The sequence below is a fragment of the Oncorhynchus kisutch genome, unplaced genomic scaffold, assembly GCF_002021735.2.
Source record: "Oncorhynchus kisutch isolate 150728-3 unplaced genomic scaffold, Okis_V2 scaffold955, whole genome shotgun sequence".
In the NCBI taxonomy this organism is placed as follows: Eukaryota; Metazoa; Chordata; class Actinopteri; order Salmoniformes; family Salmonidae; genus Oncorhynchus; species Oncorhynchus kisutch.
In genome coordinates, this window is record NW_022262900.1 from 15,112 (window position 1) to 40,068 (window position 24,957).

The 24,957-nt window shown below is 41.5% G+C and overlaps 1 protein-coding gene and 1 long non-coding RNA gene across 14 annotated transcripts; one reads left to right on the plus strand and one right to left on the minus strand.

Annotated features, from left to right (window-relative positions):
• Nucleotides 1-3,403: 3,403 nt before the first annotated feature.
• On the minus strand, nt 3,404-24,028 carry LOC116363609 (TOG array regulator of axonemal microtubules protein 2-like). 13 transcript variants are annotated; one of them, XM_031817204.1, is made up of 11 exons: nt 17,648-17,737; nt 16,550-16,749; nt 16,171-16,303; nt 12,317-12,868; nt 11,660-11,921; nt 11,193-11,316; nt 10,890-10,995; nt 10,503-10,738; nt 9,443-9,601; nt 8,280-8,411; nt 3,404-4,807 (listed from the first exon to the last, which is right to left on the minus strand). In XM_031817204.1, exons 4-11 carry the CDS (start codon nt 12,797-12,799, stop codon nt 4,747-4,749), a joined length of 1,563 nt encoding a protein of 520 aa, XP_031673064.1. In that variant the 5' UTR covers nt 12,800-12,868; nt 16,171-16,303; nt 16,550-16,749; nt 17,648-17,737; the 3' UTR covers nt 3,404-4,746. The 13 variants fall into 13 exon arrangements, 9 of the variants coding, with proteins under 9 accessions (XP_031673064.1, XP_031673066.1, XP_031673065.1 ...); XR_004207879.1 differs by lacking the exons at nt 16,171-16,303; nt 16,550-16,749; nt 17,648-17,737 and adding exons at nt 6,642-6,765; nt 6,927-7,591; nt 13,055-13,422 and having other exon boundaries at nt 4,512-4,807; XR_004207878.1 differs by lacking the exons at nt 3,404-4,807; nt 16,171-16,303; nt 16,550-16,749; nt 17,648-17,737 and adding exons at nt 5,159-5,805; nt 6,642-6,765; nt 6,927-7,591; nt 13,055-13,422.
• LOC116363610 (uncharacterized) lies at nt 19,900-21,301 on the plus strand. Its single transcript, XR_004207882.1, has 6 exons — nt 19,900-19,991; nt 20,080-20,166; nt 20,260-20,358; nt 20,481-20,561; nt 20,667-20,771; nt 21,194-21,301. It is a non-coding gene; the product is annotated as an uncharacterized LOC116363610 (long non-coding RNA).
• Nucleotides 24,029-24,957: the final 929 nt, after the last annotated feature.

Below are 24,957 nucleotides of genomic sequence, written 5' to 3' on the forward strand. Positions count from 1 at the left end.
CGAAGCAAACATGATCTTAGCAAAGTCGCTTTGGGTAAAAGTTATTATTAATGGCTTATACACAGAACCAGTGCAGTGGTGGGAAGAGTACCCAATTGTCATACATGACTGAGTCATTTTCTATTAAGGTATCTTTACTTTTACTCAAGTTAAAGTCACCCAGTAAAATACTAGAGTAATAGTCTAAAAGTATTTGGTTTTAAATATACTTAAGTATCAAAAATGTAATTGGATAAAATATACTTATAAACCTATAAATAATTTCAAATTCCTTATATTAATAAGCAAACCAGATGGCACCATATGCTTGTTTTTTTTTCATTTATGGATAGCTAGGGGCTCCAACACTGCCATAATTTACAAATTAAGCAGATATAGATTAGAATGTTAGATTAGAACATTGTGCAAGGTTATTGTCCATTGTGCCAATGAAGCTGTTCTTATGCTACACCCTCGGGAGTGTGGTGTCAGGAAAATAACCTCACGCTCAACGTCAACAAAACAAAGGAGATGATCGTGGACTTCAGGAAACAGCAGAGGGAGCAACCCCCCCTATCCACATCAATAGGACAGTAGTGGAGAAGTTGAACGTTTTAAATTCCTCAGCGTACACATCACGGACAAATTGAAATGGTCCACCCACACAGACCGCATGGTGAAGGAGGCACAACAGCGCCTCTTCAACCTCAGGAGGCTGAAGAAATTTGGCTTGTCAACAAAAACGGTCACAAACTTTTACAGATGCACAATCGAGAGCATCCTGTCAGGCTGTATCACCGCCTGGTACAGCAACTGCACAACGCATCACCGGGGTAAAACTACCTGCCCTCCAGGACACTTACACCACCCGATGTCACAGGAAGGCAAAAAAGACCATCAAGGACAACAACCACCCGAGCCACTGCCTGTTCACCCTGCTATCATCCAGAAGGCGAGGTCAGTACAGGTGCATCAAAGCTGGGACCGAGAGACTGAAAAACAGCTTCTATCTCAAGGTCATCAGACTGTTAACCAGCCATCACTAACATTGAGTGGCTGCTGCCAACATACTGACTCAATCTCTAGCCACTTTAATAATTACAAATATGATGTAATAAATACATCACTAGTCACTTTAAACAATGCCACTTTATATAATGTTTACATACCCTATATTACTCATCTCATATGTATATACTGTACTCTATACCATCTACTGCATCTTGCCTATGCCGTTTGGCCATCGCTCATCCATATATTTATATCTACATATTCTTATTCATTCCTTTACACTTGTGTGTATAAGGTAGTTGTGAAATTGTTAGATTACTTGTTCGATATTACTGCACGGTCGGAACTAGAAGCACAAGCATTTCGCTACACTCGCATTAACATCTGCTAACCATGTGTATGTGATTTGATTGAATGTTTTCCCCATAAAACCTATTTGATCATTATTGGTTTATGCTGTGTTAAAATGTGTGTTTAAGCAATAAACACGTTTAAAAAAGAAAAACTCCTGGTTGTAAACTGACTGCAGTAGCTGTGTTTTTGGTATCGCTCATGTCATACTGCGTGTCATTCCTCAACTGTCTGGATTTTACATTCATTTTGGACCTCCACAAAACTGACACACTAAATCAACAAACTGTTTTTGTACATATTCAAGTAGCGATTCATAACTTACAAATACAATCAGTACATGGCTTTCCATTAATTTCTTAAACTCATTGGAAATGAAATGGAATTCAACTATGCTATAATCCCACTGATTTTAAATGGTCCTTTACACACCAGCTCCGTGGGAAAATTGGATCCTGGCCAAAGGCACAAGTTCATTCAAAAAGTGTGAGACATCTAGGATGAGTTTTTGACTATATTAATGTCAACTGCCATATGTTGATGTACATGTCCAACTGGTTTCCTCCTATTTTCAGACTACTGATGCCAGACTAGTGTTTTATCATGTGGCCACAGATACTCCCCTATTCTGTCAGTGGTTCCAGATCTACAACAGACAACTGTGTGCGAATAGCATACAGTATTGAGCAACAGAGAAGTAAAATTCCATTGTTATGAGAAAATCATTAAAAAAAATTAAGTGTCTTGTGCCGTCCCAAACAAAGTACAATAAAATGAAATTGAAATGAAAGCTAAAGGGCATATGCAGTAGGGTTGATAAAGGTCAAAATAAGTTTGACTGGGACTAATGGAAGCGTAGGATGTTTGGTAACATTTGGCATCCTAAACTTGTTTACATGTGACAAAGTAGGCTACAGGACCATATAGTGCTTCTACCCAAGTGGTGGCCCATCATGTCTTTAGGAGCTACAGTCTTTTTCATTTTTTCCAACCAGGCATTAACCAAGACATATAGCTAGAATGTTATGGAGTGATATTAGTGCCAACATAAACTGAATTTCAGATTCAACATCATATCGCTCCATAGACTCTAGTGTGCCTGGTTTGGCCAAAGATTACTACACATTGTGGCCCTCCAGAAAAAATAGTAAACACTCTTGAAGTCTATGACTTCCTCCCTATAGGCTGTCTCATCGTCGTTGGTGATCAGGCCCTACCACAGTCGTGTCATTGGCAAACTTAATGATGGTGTTGGAGTCGCAGGTGAACATGGAGTACAGGAAGGGACTAAGCAGGCACCCCTGAGGGGTCCCCGTGCTGAGGGTCAGCATGGAGGATATGATGTTGCCTACCCTCACCACCTGGGACGGCCTGTCAGGAAGTCCAGGATCCAGTTACAAATTGTTGCCTACCCTCACCACCTGGGGGCGGCTCGTTAGGAAATGACAGGATCCAGACGCAACTGGTTTCAAGTGGCCAAGAGAACTCATGTGATCTCCGACTGCTAGCGAGTGGACGAACTGGGAATCAGACAAGGGAATGTTTACATCAATGTATGGATAGAGACTTCAGCTTTCTTCTCATGTGTATATCCTGTCAAACGATAAACGTTGCACAAACCCCGCACTTTTAAAATGGCTCTGTTCCTATGGAAATGTGCACATGTTTAGAGAGAGTAATTGGTTACATATTTCATGTCAAACCTAGACTTTCAAATCTCTTATTCCCCAACAACTGACAATTGGGACCTCCCCCCTATCTCGGGCTCTGTAATAGTCACATTGTTTCTGACGCTTATCAGAATCCCACAGTTCTTAGCTTTCTAACAGTACTTAACTGTCGTTCTGCCCCTGAGCAAGGGAGTTAACCCACTGTTCCCCGGGCGCCGATGACGTGAATGTCGATTAAGGCAGACCCCGCACATCTCTGATTCAGAGTGGTTGGGTTAAATGCGTAAGACACATTTTAGTTGAATACATTCAGTTGTACAACTGACTAGGTATTCCCCTTTCCCTAAGCATGTTTCTGTAAGGACCGAAATGTACTTTATGAGGGCAGTATACAATATTATGCATCGTTTATAAAATGCCACCAGAGGGCGTCAGAGTTGAACAGGTTAAGAACAGCTATGGCTACAGACAAACAGGTATTCGTTGGTATAAGTACTTTAAGGAATGAGCAGCAAGGCAGCATGATTTCAACAAGCACTTCACCTGTCATTGCAATACAATTCTAACTAGGCCTCTACATAGACAGCAGTAGAGCTAAGTATTGCTTTTCCCCCCCAAAAACACAAAGTTCTACGTAACAAATACCCAGTGTTTTTAATCCAAACCATGAAACAGTGTTTTTACTATGAGGAGAAAACAACCTTTTGTGTCTAAGACACCAAAACCAGTTTGACTTAGGGTGATATATTAACATTCCAGTTTGATCCGGTTAAGATCTGAAGAGTTCAAAAGAGGTTTGAATGTTAAATACAATGATATACATTCTCAATAAGTTAACACTGTAGGCTGCTGTTGTGTATAGCGTATTAGACTTGGAGGGCTATAGTTGTTTTCTCCAAGGCACAGGTATGGAACAAAACATGCAAGGAGGAGGACTAAAATTAACTTCAAAATATCAAGGAAGTGGGATTCAAACATGTGTTAAATCATACAGAAATATGCATGCCAGAGGGACCATTTGAAACAAAATAGTAAAATAATTTCTTTGTGGGAAGCATTACATACATTTTTTTTGTGTGAAATCATACAAATCTGCCATTTCAATGAAAATACAGTACTGCATTCAAAAACCCATCTCGTAGAATTTGATTAGGGTTATTAATCACAATTTGCAGGAGTAGAAAGGTTCATGTTCCCTTAAAGAGTTCAAGTATGCCCCATAACTTCCTCCAGTAGCCTCTAACATCAACCTAACTCCAAACTGCAGTAGTGAGTGAAACTCGTCTATAGTTGATGCCTGATAGTTGTGCTGGTTTGCAGCATATGCATTCTCCATATTGTGTCAACATGCGCCAGACTGTAGAAAACCCACTCAAACGTGTTTCTGTAAAACACGAGTAGCAGCAGAGAAAAAAAAAGATCAAATTTCAGTACAAATAAATAGGATCGATTGAGCATGTCACACCTGAAGAAAGGACTCTCACGATGGCCGTACTTCGACACTCTGCCAGCTGACATCCAAGCAGGTGAGTAACACTTAGAGAGCACTCTGACAGGTGCCGTTTGTCATGACATCTTAGCAGAACCTTTCAACTGGCCAGTGTTTAGAAGCTACGGTTTGCATTTGTTTACATCCTGATCCTCTTTTTTCCCTTTCCAGAGGATGTTGCTGTGGTCATCCCGGATGTCACCCCACACGTCACCAAGGACGTGACACTGGATGTTCCATGCAGAGCTAGGAAAGGGGCAGTCCAGCGATTATTTTGCAGGCTTTGGAGGGCAGTGTGCTGCTGCGCCTGCCACAAGGAAGAGGAGGAACAATATTAATTATTCATCGGACCTTCAGAAATGGGAATGAACCATAGACCATTAAATTATTTGCATTATAATTGGACTCAATTCTGCTTTTCTTGTTTACTACTTAATTTCAGAATTTCTATAAACTTTCACTTTGTAAGTGTGGAGTAGGTTGTATAAATAAGTTGGAAACATTACAGTTTTAATGCTTTGAATAATTTACTTTGTACATTAAAAAATATATGTATTATTTGACAACAAAAAAACAGAGGGCGCTCAACCAACGTTGAGTTGAGGTGCAACCAAAAATGTGATCATCATCATAGAAAAGGAAAAAGCGCAACTCTTGCTCACTATTAAAAAAAATGCATTGTTTTATTCAGGCAAGGTTAAAAGATTAATGTTTCGGCCTAGTCTATGATGATATGCAAGTTGTGTTTGCCCAGTAAAAGGGTGACCCAGACTAACCCTGGTTCTTGAGGGTTGAAGACAGTGAAAAATGATCATTAAGTAAATGGGACTTTTCAATTCTTGAATAAAAATCTTTAATGAACATGAATTTAAATACAATTGACTTGAGGATCAGAGCAGGCAGGCTGACTGGCTAGCGATGAAAGCCCTCTGCCTCTAACGCTGTGCGGTTCATCTCAACCAAGAGGTTGTGTGGGTTGTCTTTCTCTCTGTGGGTGTGAATCACTATGACCTCTCCCTCTGCCTGCCATTTGGCTGACCAGAAGCCTTCTGCTCTTTCTTGCTCACATCCTCTATCTAACACCTCTTCCACCTCCTCTTTCTGGCTGTGTTCGACTGAGGTCACTCGTTCTCTCTCCCTGGGTGTTGGATAGTTCCTCCTCCTCTGTGTCTTTGTGATGGTGGAGGGAGTTATCCTGTTCCGGCTCCCTCTAAGGGGGTATATCGTAATCTCTTTCGGTGTGTTGAGGGGTTCAGTGGTTTTGGAGGGAGTCTGAAGTTCGATCTCTAGCGATGAGTGTGGGGTCTGTCAAATCAAATCAAATGTATTTTTATAGCCCTTCGTACATCAGCTGATATCTCAAAGTGCTGTACAGAAACCCAGCCTAAAACCCCAAACAGCAAGCAATGCAGGTGTAGAAGCACGGTGGCTCGGAAAAACTCCCTAGAAAGGCCAAAACCTAGGAAGAAACCTAGAGAGGAACCAGGCTATGAGGGGTGGCCAGTCCTCTTCTGGCTGTGCCGGGTGGAGATTATAACAGAACATGGCCAAGATGTTCAAATGTTCATAAATGACCAGCATGGTCAAATAATAATAAACACAATAGTTGTCGGGGGTGAAGCAAGTCAGCACCTCAGGAGTAAATGTCAGTTGGCTTTTCATAGCCGATTATTAAGAGTATCTCTACCATCCTGCTGTCTCTAGAGAGTTGAAAACAGCAGGTCCGGGACAGGTAGGACGTCCGGTGAACAGGTCAGGGTTCCATAGCCACAGGAAAAACAGCTGAAACTGGAGAAGCAGCACGGCCAGGTGGACTGGGGACAGCAAGGAGTCATCATGCCAGGTAGTACTGAGGGATGGTCCTAGGGCTCAGGTCCTCCGAGAGAGAGAAAGAAAGAGAGAATTAGAGAGAGCATACTTAAATTCACACAGGACACCGGATAAGACAGGAGAAGTACTCCAGATATAACAAACTGACCCTAGCCCCCCGACACATAAACTACTGCAGCATAAATACTGGAGGCTGAGACAGGAGGGGTCAGGAGACACTGTGGCACCATCTGATGATACCCCCGGACAGGGCCAAACAGGAAGGATATAACCCCACACCACTAGAGGGATATCTTCAACTACCAACTTACCATCCTGAGACAAGGCCGAGTATAGCCCACAAAGATCTCCGCCACGGCACAACCCAAAAGGGCGCGCCAACCCAGACAGGAAGATCACGTCAGTGACTCAACCTACTCAAGTGACGCACCCCTCCTAAGGACGGCATGGAAGAGCACCAGTAAGAAAATTGATATACAACATCCCCACAATTTTTTTTTAAATGCTCAGGAATTTCTACAAAATATGCACAAATTTATATATAACATGGCTACAAACTATGAAACGAGCTCACGAAATGTAAAACGTCCACGTACTGTAATATACGTCCACAATTTTTTTAGTTTTGGATGTTATGATGATATTCCCTGGAGGTTGGGGCCCACAGGGCAGGTGCCCTGCGTGCCCATTCGGTAATCTGGCCCTGATCATCAAGTTAAACCACAGGTATTGTTGTTACACATCCTCACACTGTCTTGGAGGATAAAACTGAGACTGTAGCCAGCTTCCATTTTACCTCATTTTATTGTCCAAAGAATGTTCCCATAGTCCAGAAGTATTGGATGAAAATCCACAATGTTGGTGCCATACAGGAGCACTGACCAATCTGTCTCCAAAAGAGGACTGCTGGTTTTGAGGATGGTGTGGAGGTCAGTGGTTGATGATCTGAGCACCCCCTGAGATGGTGAGTATGGTTTCAGTAGACCACTATTGAGCTGGTAGATCAGATAGGAGCTTCGAGGAAAGGTAATTTAGTGCTTTGAATGTGGTTCATATGGCCTTATAGTGGATTCAGAACTTGGACAAGGAGTCAATGCAGTTTAAAGATGCATTTACATGGGGGTTGGATGATAGTGTCAAATTTCTTAGAATGAGAGAACATATTGGAGTTTGGGGGCTGGAGGGGATAATAGTCAAGTTGGGAAATGTGCAAATATTTAGATACAAATATATAGTCAAGTTGGGGATGATTCAGATATTCCTGTTGAAAAAGAGAAAAGACAGAAAGATATAATCTTACAGTATTGTAACGTTCTGGGTGTAGTGGGTGAGAAGTCAGGCGCAGGAAGCAGAGAGTTCAGGGTAGTGCTAATTTAATGCACAAAACGGCGAACATAAGCCAACCCCACGAAAACACAGGGACTTAAACTGTCCAGCAAAACCCACGAAATGGGAAACATGTAACCCACAGACGTGCACACAAGTTACACAAAACAATCCCGCACAAAGAGCAGGCGGGCCGGCTGGCTAATAAAGCCCAAGTAATCAGCAAATACACAACAGGTGTAACCAATAAACAGACGAGGAGGGGGAGGAAAGAATCAGTGGCAGCTAATAGGCCGGTGACGACGACCGCCGAGCGCCATCCGAACGGGAAGGGGAGCCACCTTCGGTAAGAGTTGTGACAAGTATATTAAATTCATCCCTTTGGGCCAAAACTGGTTGAATAAACTTTTCCACCTCATTTCAACAACAAGAAAATCTATGTGATGACGGTGAATCAACGCTGAAAACTCAATTGGATTTTTTTCACCCAACTTTTAACCAGCATTCCCAAATTTAAATCAAAACTAGACATGGATCTGATGTCTGTGCCCAGTGGGATTGGATTTCTGTAATCATATCAGCTCATTTGTTACACTTCTTCTAATCATCCAGAGAGAATGTACCTTTCTTTGAGGTTAACCTTTGAGATGACCTCCCTCAAGGATTCTCTCTCTTTCCTCGGAGCGAATTTGTCCCACATTTTAGGAAAGTCGCCATTGGTGGCCATGTTGCTCAAGATTTTGCGACCATGATGCCTGTGGACAAAAGATATGAATATCATCTTAAACGTGCAACATATCAAATCATTTCTGCTGTCTGTGATTAAAAACAGTACTCAATTGATGGCAACCTGAGAAAAAATAAGACATACATTAGGTAGAATTTGCAAGAGGGTCAGTTTGAGCAATGTACCGCATTACCTGATCTACAAATCATCTCAACAATATAACAACTCGGTTTTAACCGTTCGTTATTATGAAAATCTAAGCGAATCTGCACAACACTTGGCTCAGACCATTGTGATCAAGTAGGGTTGTCTTCATTAGGCACCAAACAGATGGAAGGAAACTGAATCAGGTACTGACTATTTGGACTCATTTACATTTGTAATTTTTACACCAATTTCGTGGTATCCAATAGGTAGTTACAATCTTTGCCCATCGCTGCAACTCCCATAAAGACTCTGGAGAGGTGAAGGTCGAGAGCCGTGCGTCCTCCGAAACACAACCCAGCCAAGCCGTACTGCTTCTTGACACAATGCCCGCTTAACCTGGAAGCACCAATGTGTCGGAGGAAACACCATACACCTGTCGACCGTGTCCGTGCATTGCACCCCGCCCACCACAGGAGGTCGCTAGTTGGCAATGGGAGAAGAACATCCCTCCCGGCCAAACATCCCGGCTAAGCTTTGGCTTTTTAACTTTCAAACCCACATGGGTGCCTGGACTTGGATTGTCCTATGCCACGTAGCACTTCTTTGTGTTTATAATTTTTCCTTTTGTTTTCAATTACTATTCCCCTCCAAGAGAACCTGTGGTTGTTTTGGAATACCTAAAATCTGCAATTCAATCCATGACACCCTTTAGCATAGATGCTGTAGACAGACGACAATGTGGCTTTTAAAGTCAATTTCAATTTGTATTCGTGGTAAACGCTGCAGATGTTGAATCTGAAATTACCTTTAAAAGCTGCATTGTCGGCGATCTAGTGTTATAGCGAGCCATGGTTGAATCCCGGCCTTAACTGTTATGTTGAAGCAAGCTACTTTACAGGAGGAACTTCCCACCTGACTTCCTGTGAAGGGTCCACAGCCAGTTTACTGACGGCAATCAAGAAACGGTCAGTGAGGTCTTTCTTCCCCGACAGGAGACGAGCCGTCCCCATGACCTCAGCCAGTCTCTCCAGGTGCTGAGCAGTGCAGCTCCTCACCGCAGCGTTACGGTGGCTGAGGAAACAAAAACAGAGCACATCAGTTATATGTCATAGAGATACATGAGTTAGGAGATGAATGATAATGGATAGTATTGATGAAGTCTCATCGATGGATCAAAATGTTCGGTAAGACTTTATATTAAGGTCCCTTAATACCAGTAAAGAGTTTACTTACCATTTATGAATCATTATTCCTACCTTTGTAAATGTCAATAAGAAATCTATAAATAGTTATTTACACATTTAAAAACGCTATTTTAAATGATTTGTTCATGAGGTGTTTGATCATAGTATGTTCACAATTTGTAAATGATTAATAATGTACTACTAATGTACTATAAACCAGTTATAAAGGAGTTACTGTCAAGGCATTTGTTAATGGTTGATTAATGGTTTGACTCACCATTTATATACATATTTATAAATGTATTTATAAATGTCACAAATGGTGTATTTATTAATGAGTGCATTTATGAATGTGAGTACATGTACTTACGAATACCTCAGTGCCTCACTAATAGCCCCTAATCTAAAGTGTTCACTATATATACTTTATAAATGTTTATAAATGACTTGTTACTCCCCAAAGGCTAGCACACATCAGTAGACAGTACCTCTCCACCAATGGCTAAAAATAATCTAAATAACGCAATGGTAAAATAAGAAGTACACAACACAAGGAAGTATAAGACATAACAAAAAAATGTGATTCCATTGAAATGTGACGTCTAGCGTTGGGGTGAGTTGCTGCCGGAAGTGTTGTGGAATAACCTAGCATGCTGATGAAAAAGGCAGTTAATTAAAAACTAGCAGTATTTCAATCTTTTCAATTTTGAGGCTTGGATAATGGGATAATTTGTGGAAGTCCGGATCTACCCCTTAGTGAGTGTTAATTGACCCCTCTCCCTCTTTACCTCAGCCCACCGACCAGCAGGGCATTCATGACACGTGTAGGGGTGCAGCTCTGCACCATGTGACCCAGGGCAAAGTTGGCGCCCTGCCGGATGAAGGCGTTGGCCTCGCTGGCTTTGTGCAGCAGCACGCGTGCCGTCCCCTCCACCTCACTGTCCATGGCCCTCTGGAGGTGGACGTACATGTCACCCAGTGTGGCCATGGCAGCACAGGACACTGCAGAGCGCAGGTTCTTCACCTAAATCATAATAACATGCACAGGACCAGCTATTAATGTTGAGCTGTACAACCCACAAATATCAGAAACATGACACAATAATTTGACTTGTTCTCCAAATGTAGCAGATTTGTGCAGATGAATGAATAGGGCAGTGAATGAATACAGCTACCTCATTTATAATGGCAAGGCAGATATCATGGAGTTTAGGCATCAGTATGTCCATGTGGTTCTGAGCCATCACACGGAGAAAGGTCAAGCCCTCGATCTTCTTCTCCCTGCAATTCAGTGAAAGAAACGTAAGCATTTTACACAACATTTCCAAAAACATTAAAATGATGTTCATCAATTACGACTCTGGTCTCTTAATTTCAGAAGTTTCTACGCTCTGTAGCTCAAATCTACTTTTCCAAGGACACTACACTGTGCTTCCTTTAGCCTAGCTCCATTGGTCTTGTCTACAGTGAATGCTCACCAGTCATCAGAGGCAGAGTGGAGCAGCTTGAAGGTCTTAGTCAGGGCCTGCTCTGGGTTGGACAGGGGCTGCAATCTGGCCTGGTTCTTAATTTGGCCCTTTGGCTCACTGGCTGCCATCTTGTCTATGGGTTGACAGCAGACATCTATCTCTCTATGAACTGTATGTATTTATTTATGTATTTACTAATTTCCATATCTGTTTGTAGCTTTTAACACTAGTTCATTATGATATAATTTTAAATTTAGCACATATATTTTTGGTGCTCTCCCTGCTCAGAAACAGGGTCCAATTAACCTTGAGTAAAAGTTCTCACTGTGAAACAGGCAAATCAAGTGTGGAAAAATGTCTTATCCCTGGGCTAAAGCCATTTGTGTCCCTTCCCTTCCTACTGTCTTTCTATCACTCTACCTAGCTTCATCTCCCTGTCTTATTTACATTTGTGTGAATACATGAGAGGGACTGACCTGAGCCGGTGGCAGCCTTTGGCAGGCTAAGGAACCTTATAGGCCGAGGCTGTTTGCTCCTGGGCTTGGTAGGAGGGGGAGCAGGCCTGGGTGGGCTGTCAAGCGACTTGACCGGGGTCCCGACATCCAAGTAGTCACGGAGCTCCGCAGGGGTGTTCATATCCACTGAGCTCAGGCTTCCCAGAGAGCTGGTTGCTATTTCCCCCGTGGACATGGCCGAGCCCAAACTTCTCCTGCCCATGGCCTTCACCTCATGTACCACCTTTGGTGTAGACCAGAAAACAATGCTCCCATCATAGAAATACATATAGAACTAGTATATACATAAACTAATACAGAGAGATCCTGTATTCTAGGATCTATTCTATCATGCTGTTTAAACCGATACCCCCTGTATTTAGCCTCGTTATTGTTATGTCATTGTGTTACTTTAATTATTATTACTTTTTACTTTAGTTTATTTGGGAAATATTTTCTTAACTCTTCTTGAACTGCACTGTTGGTTTCACGGTAAGGTCTACACTTGTTGTGTTCGGCACATGTGATTGATTTAATTTTAAGACATGGAACCACTATCTGTTTTGGCAATTTATCAGTCCAAGTATAATTCTGAACTGCAAATTTTCACATTTACAATAAATTTGAAGTCCATCCTACCTTCCAGTCCTCCTCCTTCAGGTGAGCCTCGATGTCCCTCACCTCCTCCATCAGGTCAATGGGTCCGTTGTTGTCAGCACAGCCCTGGTCCGACTGGACTTTCAGGGCTTTGACTCCCCGCCTGCCCTTCTTCTTCTTGCCCCTCTTGGAGGGAGCTCCAGTGGGAGGGACGGGAACAGGCCACACGCTACTGCTGCTGAATGACTTATTTACCTGGATGGACTCTAGAGAGTGAGATCCGGGTCGAACTTGGGCTCCGTCCACCCCCACCACGTTCTTCAGTGGGACCAGAGCTATGTGCTCAAGCCTTCGTGGCAAAGGCCTCGGTGGAGCTTTCGGCCGCGGAATGCACTGAATAGAGGGGACGAAGTGGTGCGCGAAGGTGCTGCCAACCCTGATGAGAGCAGTCCGGACATAATTCTCATGGATAGCACTTATCTTTCTTTGCTTTGCTTCCATGGCCTCTCTTTCAGCTCTCTGCATCTGCAGAAGTCTGGCATCACTGATGAAGCCACGATGGCCCTCTGCGATTGGGTAGCTCTCCTGATAGCCCTGGATCACAATGGTACAGTATGAAATGTATAACAGAAGTGAAGAAGGCAAAATAGTTTCTACAGTGTGTCATGAAAAACTTTTAAGCTAAAGATTTTATGGATGTAGGCCTACTGTATGTTTATGAAACCACAAAATAAACAGTGATATTTTTGGAAAAACGTTTGAAAAACTGATGAGCCTTACAAAACTTGAAAACTTGTCCTGGTCATCCTGTTGGTTTAAAGCCATGTTTTGCTTCCTCAAGTTTTCGATGACGCTCTTCATCTGTGAGTTCTCCTTCTGGAGTTTGTCAAACTCACTTGATTTTCTCCCTCGATAAGCCATTGATGATAAATATTAACACTCTCAAAATAAGAACTTAACCTATCTCTGTGAGAGATCTATCATGAAATGAAATTTTGCTTGTCAGATGGAACCAGCAATGATATCATGGCAAGGCTTCCGTTACATTGTGATGTCATAATGGGGTCTGTTGACAGTGCTGAGCACATCAGCACATGGTGAACATTCATGAAAGCTTTTTGATTCCCATATAAAATCATGAATGTGGTGAATTTGTAAATATATATATATATATATATATATATATATATATAAACTCAGCAAAAAAAATCCAAGCCACTTCACAGATCTTCATTGTAAAGGGTTTAAACACTGTTTCCCATGTTTCCCACGCACAATCCCTACATCAGTGCTCAGACTACCCGCAATAAGCTGAGAGGCTGAACTGAGGGCTTGTAGGCCTGTTGTAAGGCAGGTCCTCATTAGACATCACCGGCAACAGCGTCGCCTATGGGAACAAACCCACCGTCGCTGGACCAGAAAGGACTGCCAAAAAGTGCTCTTCACCGACGAGTCGCGGTTTCGTCTCACCAGGGGTGATGGTCAGATTTACGTTTATCGTTGAAGGAATGAGCGTTACACCGATGCCTGTACTCTGGAGCGATATCGATTTGGATGCAGTGTGTCACAGCATCATCGGACTAAGCTTGTTGTCATTGCAGGCAGTCTCAACGCTGTGTATTACAGGGAAGACATCCTCCTCCCTCATGTGGTACACTTCCTGCAGGCTCATCCTGACATGACCCTCCAGCATGACAATGCCACCAGCCATACTGCTCGTTCTGTGCATGATTTCCTGCAAGACAGGAATATCAGTGTTCTGCCATGGTCAGCGAAGAGCCCGGATCTCAATCCCATTGAACACATCTGAGACCTGTTGGATCGGAGGGTGAGAGCTAGGGCCATTCCCCCCATAAATGTCTGGGAACTTGCAGGTACCTAGGTGGAAGAGTGGGGTAACATGGTACAGCAAGAACTGGCAAATCTGGTGCAGTCCAAGGGGAGAAGATGCACTGCAGTACTTAATGCAGTTGATGGCCACACCAGATACTGTTACTTTTGATTTTGACCATTGATTTTGATTATTCCATTTTTGTTAGTCAAATTTCTGTGGAACTGGTTCAGTTTATGTCTCAGTTGTTGAATCTTGTTATGTTCATACAAATATTTACACATGTTAAGTTTGCTGAAAATAAAAGCAATTGACAGTGAGAGGACATTTCTTTTTTTGCTGAGTTTATATATATATACACTGTATACAGTTGAAGTCGGAAGTTTACATACACCTTAGCCAAATACATTTAAACTCAGTTTGTCACAATTCCTGAAATTTAATCCTGGTAAAAATCCCCTGTTTTAGGTCAGTTAGGATCACCACTTTATTTTAAGAATGTGAAATGTCAGAATAATAGTAGAGAGATTTATTTATTTCAGCTTGTATTTCTTTCATCACATTCCCAGTGGGTCAGAAGTTTACATACACTCAATTAGTATTTGGTAGCATTGCCTTTAAATTGTTTAACTTGGGTCAAACGTTATGGGTAGCCTTCCAAAAGCTTCCCACAATAAGTTGTGTGAATTTTGGCCCATTCCTCCTGACAGAGCTGGTGTAACTGAGACAGGTTTGTAGGCCTTCTTGCTCGCACACGCTTTTTCAGTTCTGCCCACACATTTTCTATAGGATTGAGGTCAGGGCTTTGTGATGGCCACTCCAATACCTTGCCTTTGTTGTCCAAACTTTTTATGGCCGCAGGGGCCGTATTGAGTAGCTTGGATTAAAAGGTGCCCATTGTAAACGGCCAGCTCCTCAGTCTCAGTTCCTAATATATGCATATTATTATTAGTATTGGATAGAAAACACTCTAAAGTTTCCAAAACTGTCCAAATATTGTCTGTGAGTATAACAGAACTGATATTGCAGGCGAAACCCTGAGGAAAATCAAAACAGGAAGTGGCTTCTATTTTGAAAACTCCATGTTCCATAGGCTCCCCTTGCTCCATTTAAAGGGATATCAACCAGATTCCCTTTCCTATCGCTTCCTCAAGGTGTCAACAGTCTTCAGACATAGTTTCAGGCTTTTATTTTGAAAAATGAGCCAGACAGATAACATCGCGTCAAGTGGTCACATGAGTTTTGCTTGCGCAACAGAGTTTGGACAGCTATTGCTTTTCCCTCTCCTACTGTGAAAGACATTTGCGGTTGATATATTATCGATTATATATTTTAAAAACAACCTGGGGATTGGTTATAAAAAACGTTTGACATGTTTCTGTGGACATTATGGAAACTATTTGGAATTTGTCTGCGTTGTGGTGACCGCTCTTTCCTGTGGATTTCTGAACATAATGCGCCAAACAAACAGAGGTATTTTGGATATAAAAATAATGTTATGGAACAAAAGGAACATTTGTTGTGTAACTGGGAGTCTGGTGAGTGAAAACATCCGAAGATCAAAGGTAAACGATTCATTTAATTGCTTTTCTGATTTTCGTGACCGAGCTACTTGATGCTAAGTGTACTTAATGTTTTGTCGAGCGATCGATAAACTTACACAAACACTTGGATTGCTTTCGCTGCAAAGCATCATTTCAAAATCTGACATGACAGGTGGATTAACAAAAGGCTAAACTGTGTTTTCCTATATTGCACTTGTGATTTCATGAATATAAATATTTTTAATAATATTTATTGAATGTAGCGCTATGCTATACAGCGGTTGTTGATGACACTTATCCCGTTAACGGGATTGCAGCCATAACAAGGTTCATCCCTTCTCTTAACATGTATGGCACCAAAACATAATCAAGCAGCTGTCCAATTACGCAAGACTTTAGTTCGAAGTTAACTGAGATTAATCAACAACTGGATACATTTCTTTATTTCTAAAGTGAAACTATCCTCCGCATTGGAGTATCTCTACAAGTACAAGTTTAACCAGTATTTCAGTTGTTTTTACCGTCCCATGAAGAAGTGTGGCAGGCCTGTGAGGGAGGATCCTACAGCCATGAGGAAACAGCCCTTAGCAATGAACCTGGGCCGGTGCAGCTTCGCCCCAAAATGGCTGACCACAGCCAGGAACAGCAGGTTACCTGCAAGAAACCACAACACTACAGTAGTCAGGAATAGCAAATTATAAACACTGTTATTTTTTAAACTAAAAATGACATATCAGTTTGGATACTAGGCTGCAACAACATAGCATCAAATACAACAATGTTAGGGGTTTGACAGTAGAGTCATGGACAAACGCCAGTCAATCAATTAATAGGAACAACTATAAAACTGGACAGTATTGAGAGCAGACTCTGATTGAACCACAAAAAAATGGATCATACTGTAGTCTGTATCTGGTTTTTACTACATGAATTCTCAAGCAACTCAATGTTATTGTTGAAACCCATCTCAAAGCTGCCGTCTATAAGTCCGATGAGAGAGCTGGACAGGTCAAAGTGTCTCTCTGAGTGATGGCACTCTTCATGTAGGTCCCTGACAGAGCTTTGGTGAAGGAGGCGAACTACAGGGCCACGATGAACTGCTGACAAACACAAGAGAGAGAACATTAGTGTGTGTTTGTCCGTGTGTATGTGCATGCGTGGATGCGTGTGCAGACAGAGTACATGTGTAGCTGAGGTGGCCTGCAATAGTAAAAAGAACGGACACAAGTTTACGTCTGCAAAGTTCTGCCGCTTTCTTTATTTTGAAGAATATTTTTTTTCTCTTGTTCAATTGTCTATTTTCTTGTTAGTACTTTGAAAATATTCACATCAAACAAGTGCACACTTTAAATTAAACAACATAAATGCACTTTACCTAAAGCAGAATTAAAAAATGTTCCACAAATAACCCTGTTCTTAGTGTACGGTTTCACATGAAAACCACAATGTATTTCACATTCATACAATAGAAAGATCTATATATGAAACCATAAATAACTGAATGTTTCTCTATATACCTCTACCTCTATAGAAAAGTGACAACAATACATTCAGCTTTAAGATGGTGGCACCTCCAGAAAATCGTCTCTCTCTCACTGTATGCACTAAAAGTCCACCAGACTGAGCGTGCTCGGCTAGTTTACCAGCTAGTGAGCACAATTTTACACAAAACAACCAATAACATGTAAAACCAACTCAGAAATCCCTAACAAATGGATTCTTGATAAAAAATCTCCTAGACAAAATCCAGTACAAGTCAGCTACTCAGTAAACATAGTCTTTGTGACTCGTAAATGTTTTTTTTTACCTCAGCTAGCATCAAGCTAGCATCAAGCTAACATATACTCCCACTCAATGTAAATCACGTTCTTCTCACTCAGTTCGACACAAAGCCAAAACAAAACCTTTCCTAACGTGATAATATCTGGACAAAGTTGTTAAATAGCATGTTATTACATATTGTGTATATATTTGAACGTTTGAAGTGCTGTTACATACCTGTAATAGTAAAAGAACTGACACAGTTTACCTCTGTAAAGTTCTGGTCCTTATTCTGCAGAATGGTGAGCGCTTGACCAGAACTTAATGTTTCTCCTGCTACAACAGTGCAACAGCGCCATCTATTGGCCTGATGGACTGCTAACGCTAAAGTATGTAGAAAATCCCATTAAGATTCATTAAGACAAATACAGAAACAATTAGGGGGGATAAATAATAAATGGGTGTCTGTTTTTAGTTACTTTGTTTTCAACCCATTACACATGCACAATCATACATGTGCATTTAAAGCATTATTAAGATCCTTGAGTGTGGAACTGCAGGGCGTTTACGCAAAAAACACATGAATTTCACATGAACACGGGAAGTGTTCCAAAAACATGTTTTAATGTAATCTTATGTGAAGATAATGTGATAACATGTAAAGCAACATGTGATTACATTAAACTACACATGTGAAAATGTGATCACGTTGTGTTCCAAAACATGTTTTCACATGATTTCACATAAAATGTCAGTTGAAATCATGTGGTTTTTCTGTAAGGGCAGGAATATAAGATGCATTTTGATGTTATGTTTGATGTTACACGATCTTGAAAATGTAATGTTCTTTGAGGTTCTTCCATGTATTTTCCATTTTACTTTCCCTCAGTCCTTTTCACTTTCCTTGTCAAAACAAGCTCTGTCCCCATCAAGACTTATTCAGCTTCTGATGGATTTTAAACCATTCAACAAATAGTTTTATAATGAAGAGTAGACCCAAGTAAACACCCTGGAGTCTTTACACACACATTGAAAGGCAAATATCTCCAATTTGGACTCATCAGACCAAAGGACAGATTTCCACCAGTCTAAGGTCCATTGCTCGTGTTTCTTGGTCCAAGCAAGTCTCTTCTTATTATTGGAGTCCGTCCTTTAGTAGTGGTTTCAATGGAGCAATTCGACCATGAAGTCCTGATTCACGCAGTCTCCTCTGAACAGTGCATGTTGAGATGTGTGTGTTTCTTGAACTCTGTGAAGAATGTATTTGGGCTCCAATCTGAGGTGCAGTTCACTCTACTGAACTTATCCTCTGCAGCAAAGGTAACTCTGGGTCTTCCTCATGAGAGCCAGTTTCATCATAGCGGTTCATGGTTTTTGCGACTGCACTAGAAGAATCTTTCAAAGTTCTTGAAATATTCCGTATTGACTCACCTTCATGACTTAAGTAACAATGTTGTTTCTCTTTGCTTATTTGAGCGGTTCTTGGCATAATATGGACTTGGTCTTTTACCAAATAGGGATATCTTCTGAAAACCATCCCTACCTTGTCACAACCCAACCTGTTGGTTCAAACGCTCTAAGAAGGAAAGAAATTCCACAAACTTTTAAGAAGGTACACCTGTTAATTGAAAAACATTCCAGGTGACTACCTCATGAAAAGGTTGGAGAGAATGCCAAGAGTGTGCAAAGTGGTCAAGGAAAAGGATGGCTACTTCAAAGATTCTCAAATATAAAATATATTTTGATTTGTTTAACACTTTTTTCTTACTACGTGATTCCAATTGTGCTATTTCATAGTTTTGATGTCTTCACTATTATTCTAAAATGTAAACAATTGTAAAAATAAAGAAAAACCCTTAAATGAGTAGGTGAATCCAGGTTAACGCTATAATCCCTTATGGATGTCACTAGTTAAATCCACTTAAATTAGTATAGATAAAGAGGAGGAGACAGGTAAAAAAAATATTGTAAGGCTTGAGACAATTGAGACATGGATTGTGTATGTGTGTCATTCAGAGGGTGAATGGGCTAGACCAAATATTGAAGTCCCTTTGAACAGAGTATGGTAGAATTTTGTGTCAAGAACTGCCATGCTGTTGGGTTTTTCACACTCAACACTTTTCCCTGAGTATCAACAATGGTCCACCACCAAGGGGGGGGGGGGACTCAATAGGAAGGTGTTCTTAATGTGTTGTTCTCAGAGCCTGAGGGTCACAACTGGTATGAGGTCAGACGTTACACACACATACTATTGACTAGGAGCATTAAGATCCTTCCATTGACCGCTTTTTTTGTTATGTCATTGGTCACTGATTTTGAATGCTTGTTTTGTTGTCGTAGGGCTGGGAGGAGGACCTGCTGCCTGAGGAGAGGGAGGTTCCTCTGCTAAAGTGAGTTCCTCTAAATGTCTGTGTAGTCTGGGCTTGTCAGATGCGGAAGGATAGTGGTCATAATGCTGTTATCCCCCGTTGACTCTAATGGTTGACATGCTCCATTCCCTCCCTTTCACAGCCTCTACCTTACCACCAAGAGAGTGGAGGACATCACCCTGAGGCTCGTCTCCCTGCGCCAGGCCTTCACTGTGAGTGGACTCACTTTTCTTTTTCTCTCTGTGACTTCTTGTTCTCCTTGAGGAAGATGTGTCATCCTAACTCTTCCCTCTTTCCTAGACCCTGCTTGGTTCCACCCTGAGCAGGAACCATCTGTTTGTGGCGGGAAAGGTCCTCCTGGGTGCTTTGGTTCAGGCCAACCACATGGTAACTCACTAACTCATTCTCTTTCAAGGGAATTAGAGCATCCCTAAGGGGAAATGTGTTCTGTTCACTAAGATGCTATTTTCATTGTCATAGGACGAGGCCAAATTCATTCGTACCTATAACGACTTTGTGGACTACCTGAGTGACCCCTCCAAGCGGAATGACATTGAGAGGGAGCTGGCTGAGGCAAAGGTGAGTTCATTAACTCTTTCAAGTCTCACTGAGTTCTTCCACATGCATGTCTTTTATACATCACAGTAGCTGATATTTATGAAATCATTCCTATTTTCTCCAAACGTGTTTTCTTGTCCTAGATCCATCATGTGAACATGATAGATGTCCTCTTTGAGCTGGTGCTGTTTGGGTTGATGACAGCTCAGAAGTCCCTGATGGTGGTAAGTAGCATCTCACTGGTGCATGTTTTGATCTCTCTCTATTAGCAGTTTCACTTAAATTCCTCATCTCTTCTATTCTCTTTTCTCCTCCTTTGTTTCCTTTAGCACCCTGGTGGGTTCGTGGAGCGTCTGTAGGCTCTCCTGTACTCCTTCCTGCCCACTGCTGCCAACATGGAGCCAGAGGCTGACAGATACCTGCTGCTGCTCAATGTAAGAGTCAAGAGGTTACTTCCTGTTTACTTCCTTATCCATGGTTAACCAGGTCCCAATGCCATTTTAGGGGGAGTATTTCTAATTGTCTCTCTCCTCTTGATAAGCTAGTACCTCAGAGCCATTTTCTATGTGTTGTGTGGTGTTCTCTACAGGGCGGGCTGATGGCTCTGCTAGATGACATGTTTGGCCAGCAGCTGGCCTGGTAGTTTAACCCAGAGTCTCTGGTCACTGAGCTCTCCAGCCTCCTGGAGTACCACTTGGAGAACCTCATGGCCAGCATGTAGTCCTACTGCAGGGACCATACTCCTTTCTCCTTCTCTCTCTCTTTTGAAGGAATTGAGGACTTGAAGTGCTTTGTTGAACCCTGATTAGTTAACACCCATTAATTTAATGTATTCTCTTGTTTTCTCTCCCCACAGGATTATTGTGACACTTTGCCACCCAACAGGGATCTAGACACCAATGCACTACATTACTTTGCACTGAATTTGACATTTTTAAAATAAAATAAGTTGTAGTTCAAAAACATTTTTGTTTCTGTCTTTTCATCTATTTGATTTTATGACCATTTCCTCTTCCTGGAGGTATAATGCATATATTAGAATATTACATGAACAATGATGCTTTATTATCTGCATATGGAAATAAAAAACAACGTTTAGTTGATTTACAGATACTACAGGCCCTCACTTATATGGTTTTGTACTGTGATATGTGATAATGTACTATTTAAAAACATGTAGGATGACATACACTGAGTGCACAAAACATTAGGAACATCTTCTTAATATTGAGTTGCACAACCTTTTTCCCTCAGAACAGCCTCATTTCGTCTGGGCATGGACTCTACAAGCTGCCCTAAGTGTTCCACAAGGGTGCTGCCCATGTTGTGTCAAGTTGGCTGGTCGTCCTTTGGGTGGTGGACCATTCTTGAGACACATGGGAAACTGTTGAGCATGAAAAAACCAGCAGTGTTGCAGTGCTTGACACACTTAACCCAGTACGCCTGGCACCTACTAACATACCCCGTTCAAAGGCAGTTAAATCTTTTCTCTTGCCAAATCACCCTCTGAATGACACACACAATCCGTGTCTCAATTCTCTCAAGGTTTTAAAATATTTCTTTAACTCCCCTTCATCCATCTAGGTAAAGTCCCCCCTTATCTCAGCTCGCTGGTCACCATCTCCCACCTGTAGCACACGCTCCAGCAGGTATATCTCTCTAGTCACCCCCAAAACAAATTCTTTCTTTGGCCGCCTCTCCTTCCAGTTCTCTGCTGCCAATGACTGGAACGAACTACAAAAATCTCTGAAACTGGAAACACTTATCTCCCTCACTAGCTTTAAGCACCAACTGTCAGAGCAGCTCACAGATTACTGCACCTGTACATAGCCCACCTATAATTTAGCCCAAACAACTACCTCTTTCCCAACTGTATTTAATTTTTATTTATTTCTTTATTTTGCTCCTTTGCACCCCATAATTTTTTATTTCTACTTTGCACATTCTTCCATTGCAAAACTACCATTCCAGTATTTTACTTGCTATATTGTATTTACTTTGCCATCATGGCCTTTTTTGCCTTTACCTCCCTTCTCACCTCATTTGCTCACATTGTATATAGACTTGTTTATATTGCATTATTGACTGTATGTTTGTTTTTACTCCATGTGTAACTCTGTGTCGTTTTATCTGTCGAACTGCTTTGCTTTATCTTGGCCAGGTCGCAATTGTAAATGAGAACTTGTTCTCAACTTGCCTACCTGGTTAAATAAAGGTAAAATAAATAAAAAATAAAAATCCACTGAAGTGGATTCAACAAGTGACATCAATAAGGGGTCATAGCTTTCACTTGGTCAGTCTATGTCATGGAAAGAGCAGGTGTCCTCAATGTTTTGTATTATCAGTGTGTGTAGTAACCTGGTACAGTATGAAGTATTCCACTATAGGGGATAATTGCTTCAGTCTTGAATGTTACTTCTCACTATCCCTACATTAACAGTCTGCCATTGTAGACTCCGGTAACTTGGGTATCTTCGTTTTTTTATATTTGCCATTAATGTCTGAACCATTTACCATCTTTCCCACTGAAACCAGTAAATCAGACTGTTAAACAGCCACCACTAACATTGATTGGCTGCTGCCAACACACTGACTCAACTCCAGCCACTTTAATAATGGGAATTGATGGAAAATATATCACTAGCCACTTTAAACAATGCTACTTAATATAATGTTTACATACCCTACATTATTCATCTCATATGTATATGTATATACTGTACTCTATATCATCTACTGCATCTTTATGTAATACATGTATCACTAGCCACTTTAAACTATGCCACTTTGTTTACATACCCTACATTACTCATCTCATATATATATATATACTGTACTCGATACCATCTACTGCATCTTGCCTATGCCGTTCTGTACCATCACTCATTCATTTATCTTTATGTACACATTCTTATCCCTTTACACTTGTGTGTATAAGGTAGTAGTTTTGGAATTGTTAGGTTAGATTACTCGTTGGTTATTACTGCATTGTCGGAACTAGAAGCACAAGCATTTCGCTACACACGCATTAACATCTGCTAACCATGTGTATGTGACAAATACATTTGATTTGATTTGTTAGTGTTCATGTGAGAGAGGGTGTAGTAGTGCATACTGACCATTAGTTGGATCATAGTGTGGGTGGTGGAGTTTATGCAGGAACACAGAGGGTAGAGGCATTCTCCATCCCAGTAGAAGGCAGAGTAACCCGTAGGAGCCAATACCCAGTCATAATGGAGAGAAATACCATAGAAATCAAAAGACAAGATGAATGACTAGAATAGACTCTTTCAATGAGAAATACATGATAAAGAATGCAAAGAACATACTCTACAATGCACATCCTACACAAATGCCTTGCTTCCCTAAAAATACTGTGTGTTACAGCAGATAACGTAGTACAATGTTAGCTCATGATTATTTATTCAGTACAATGAGTAGTTAAGAGAGATAGAATCTCACCTTCCAGCCTTGTTCACTGAATCTCACAGATATCTCACATGTCTCTTACAAGCCTGACGCCCACTGTTGACATGGCTGTGATCTGAAAGGGACCAAAAAATATGTTATGAACCAGGAAAGACTAATGTACACTTTGGATGCATTGGATTTTAAATTAAATGTAAATGCAACTTAAGCAATTTTGTAATTGGGATGAACTATCCCTTTAAACTGTATAAAACAAGTTTAACTACAAGACGAAAAACCAGTGTTGTCCCCTGACCTTGTATGTATACTGGGCAAGGGCAGGTCGTATTTGGGCTTCTTCTTATTGGGGGTTGGGTTTCAGGGCGCGTGGGGGGCGACAGGGGGCCTGGCTGGCCCTGAAGAAGTTGGTTAGATGAGTACTTGAAGGCTTATATCTATATTTTGGAATGTTGGATGTTGATTTCGGGAGGCTTCCATCATGGAAAAGGGACCAGACCACTTTTTTTGTTAGTTAACCTAAACGAATCACCACCCTCGACAGAACAACAGTTGACTGCTATTTAAGTAGTGATTTGACTGTCAAATCCATGTATTGGTGTGTGGCCATTGACTTTTATGGAGAGACCGCCCCAAATTTTCTGTGCCATTTCCTGGGCATTTCATTAACTCCGTTCTAAGTTCTGCGCATCCCAGCGCTTGGAAAAATCAATGGTACAAAACACAATATATTGATCTTGAAAGAGTTACGTAACGGGCTGCAGGGAGGTCAGGCGAAGGATAGCAGAACTGGGTATTAACCGGAGCAGTTTAATGAGGAAAAAACCAAAGGCACCCAGAACAACAGAATATGGGTTGAAATAACCCGTCGCAAACCAGTCTGAAGTGCACATACACTTTACAACAAACAATTCCACACACAGACATGGGGGGAACAGAGGGTTATATACACGTCAAGTAATGAGGGAATGTAAACCAGGTGTGTGGGAAAACAAGACAAAACACATGGAAAATGAAAGGTGGATCGTCAATGGCTAGAAGACCGGGACGTCGACCGCCAAACGCGGTGTGACGGCCTAAAATAGGGGCAGAAGCTCACCAGCACCAGCAGTCTCTCCAACCACCCCTGAACGTCAGAGTCATTTAACCATTTAGAGAGTTGAACAAATCCCTGGCACTCTGGACTAGAGCCTC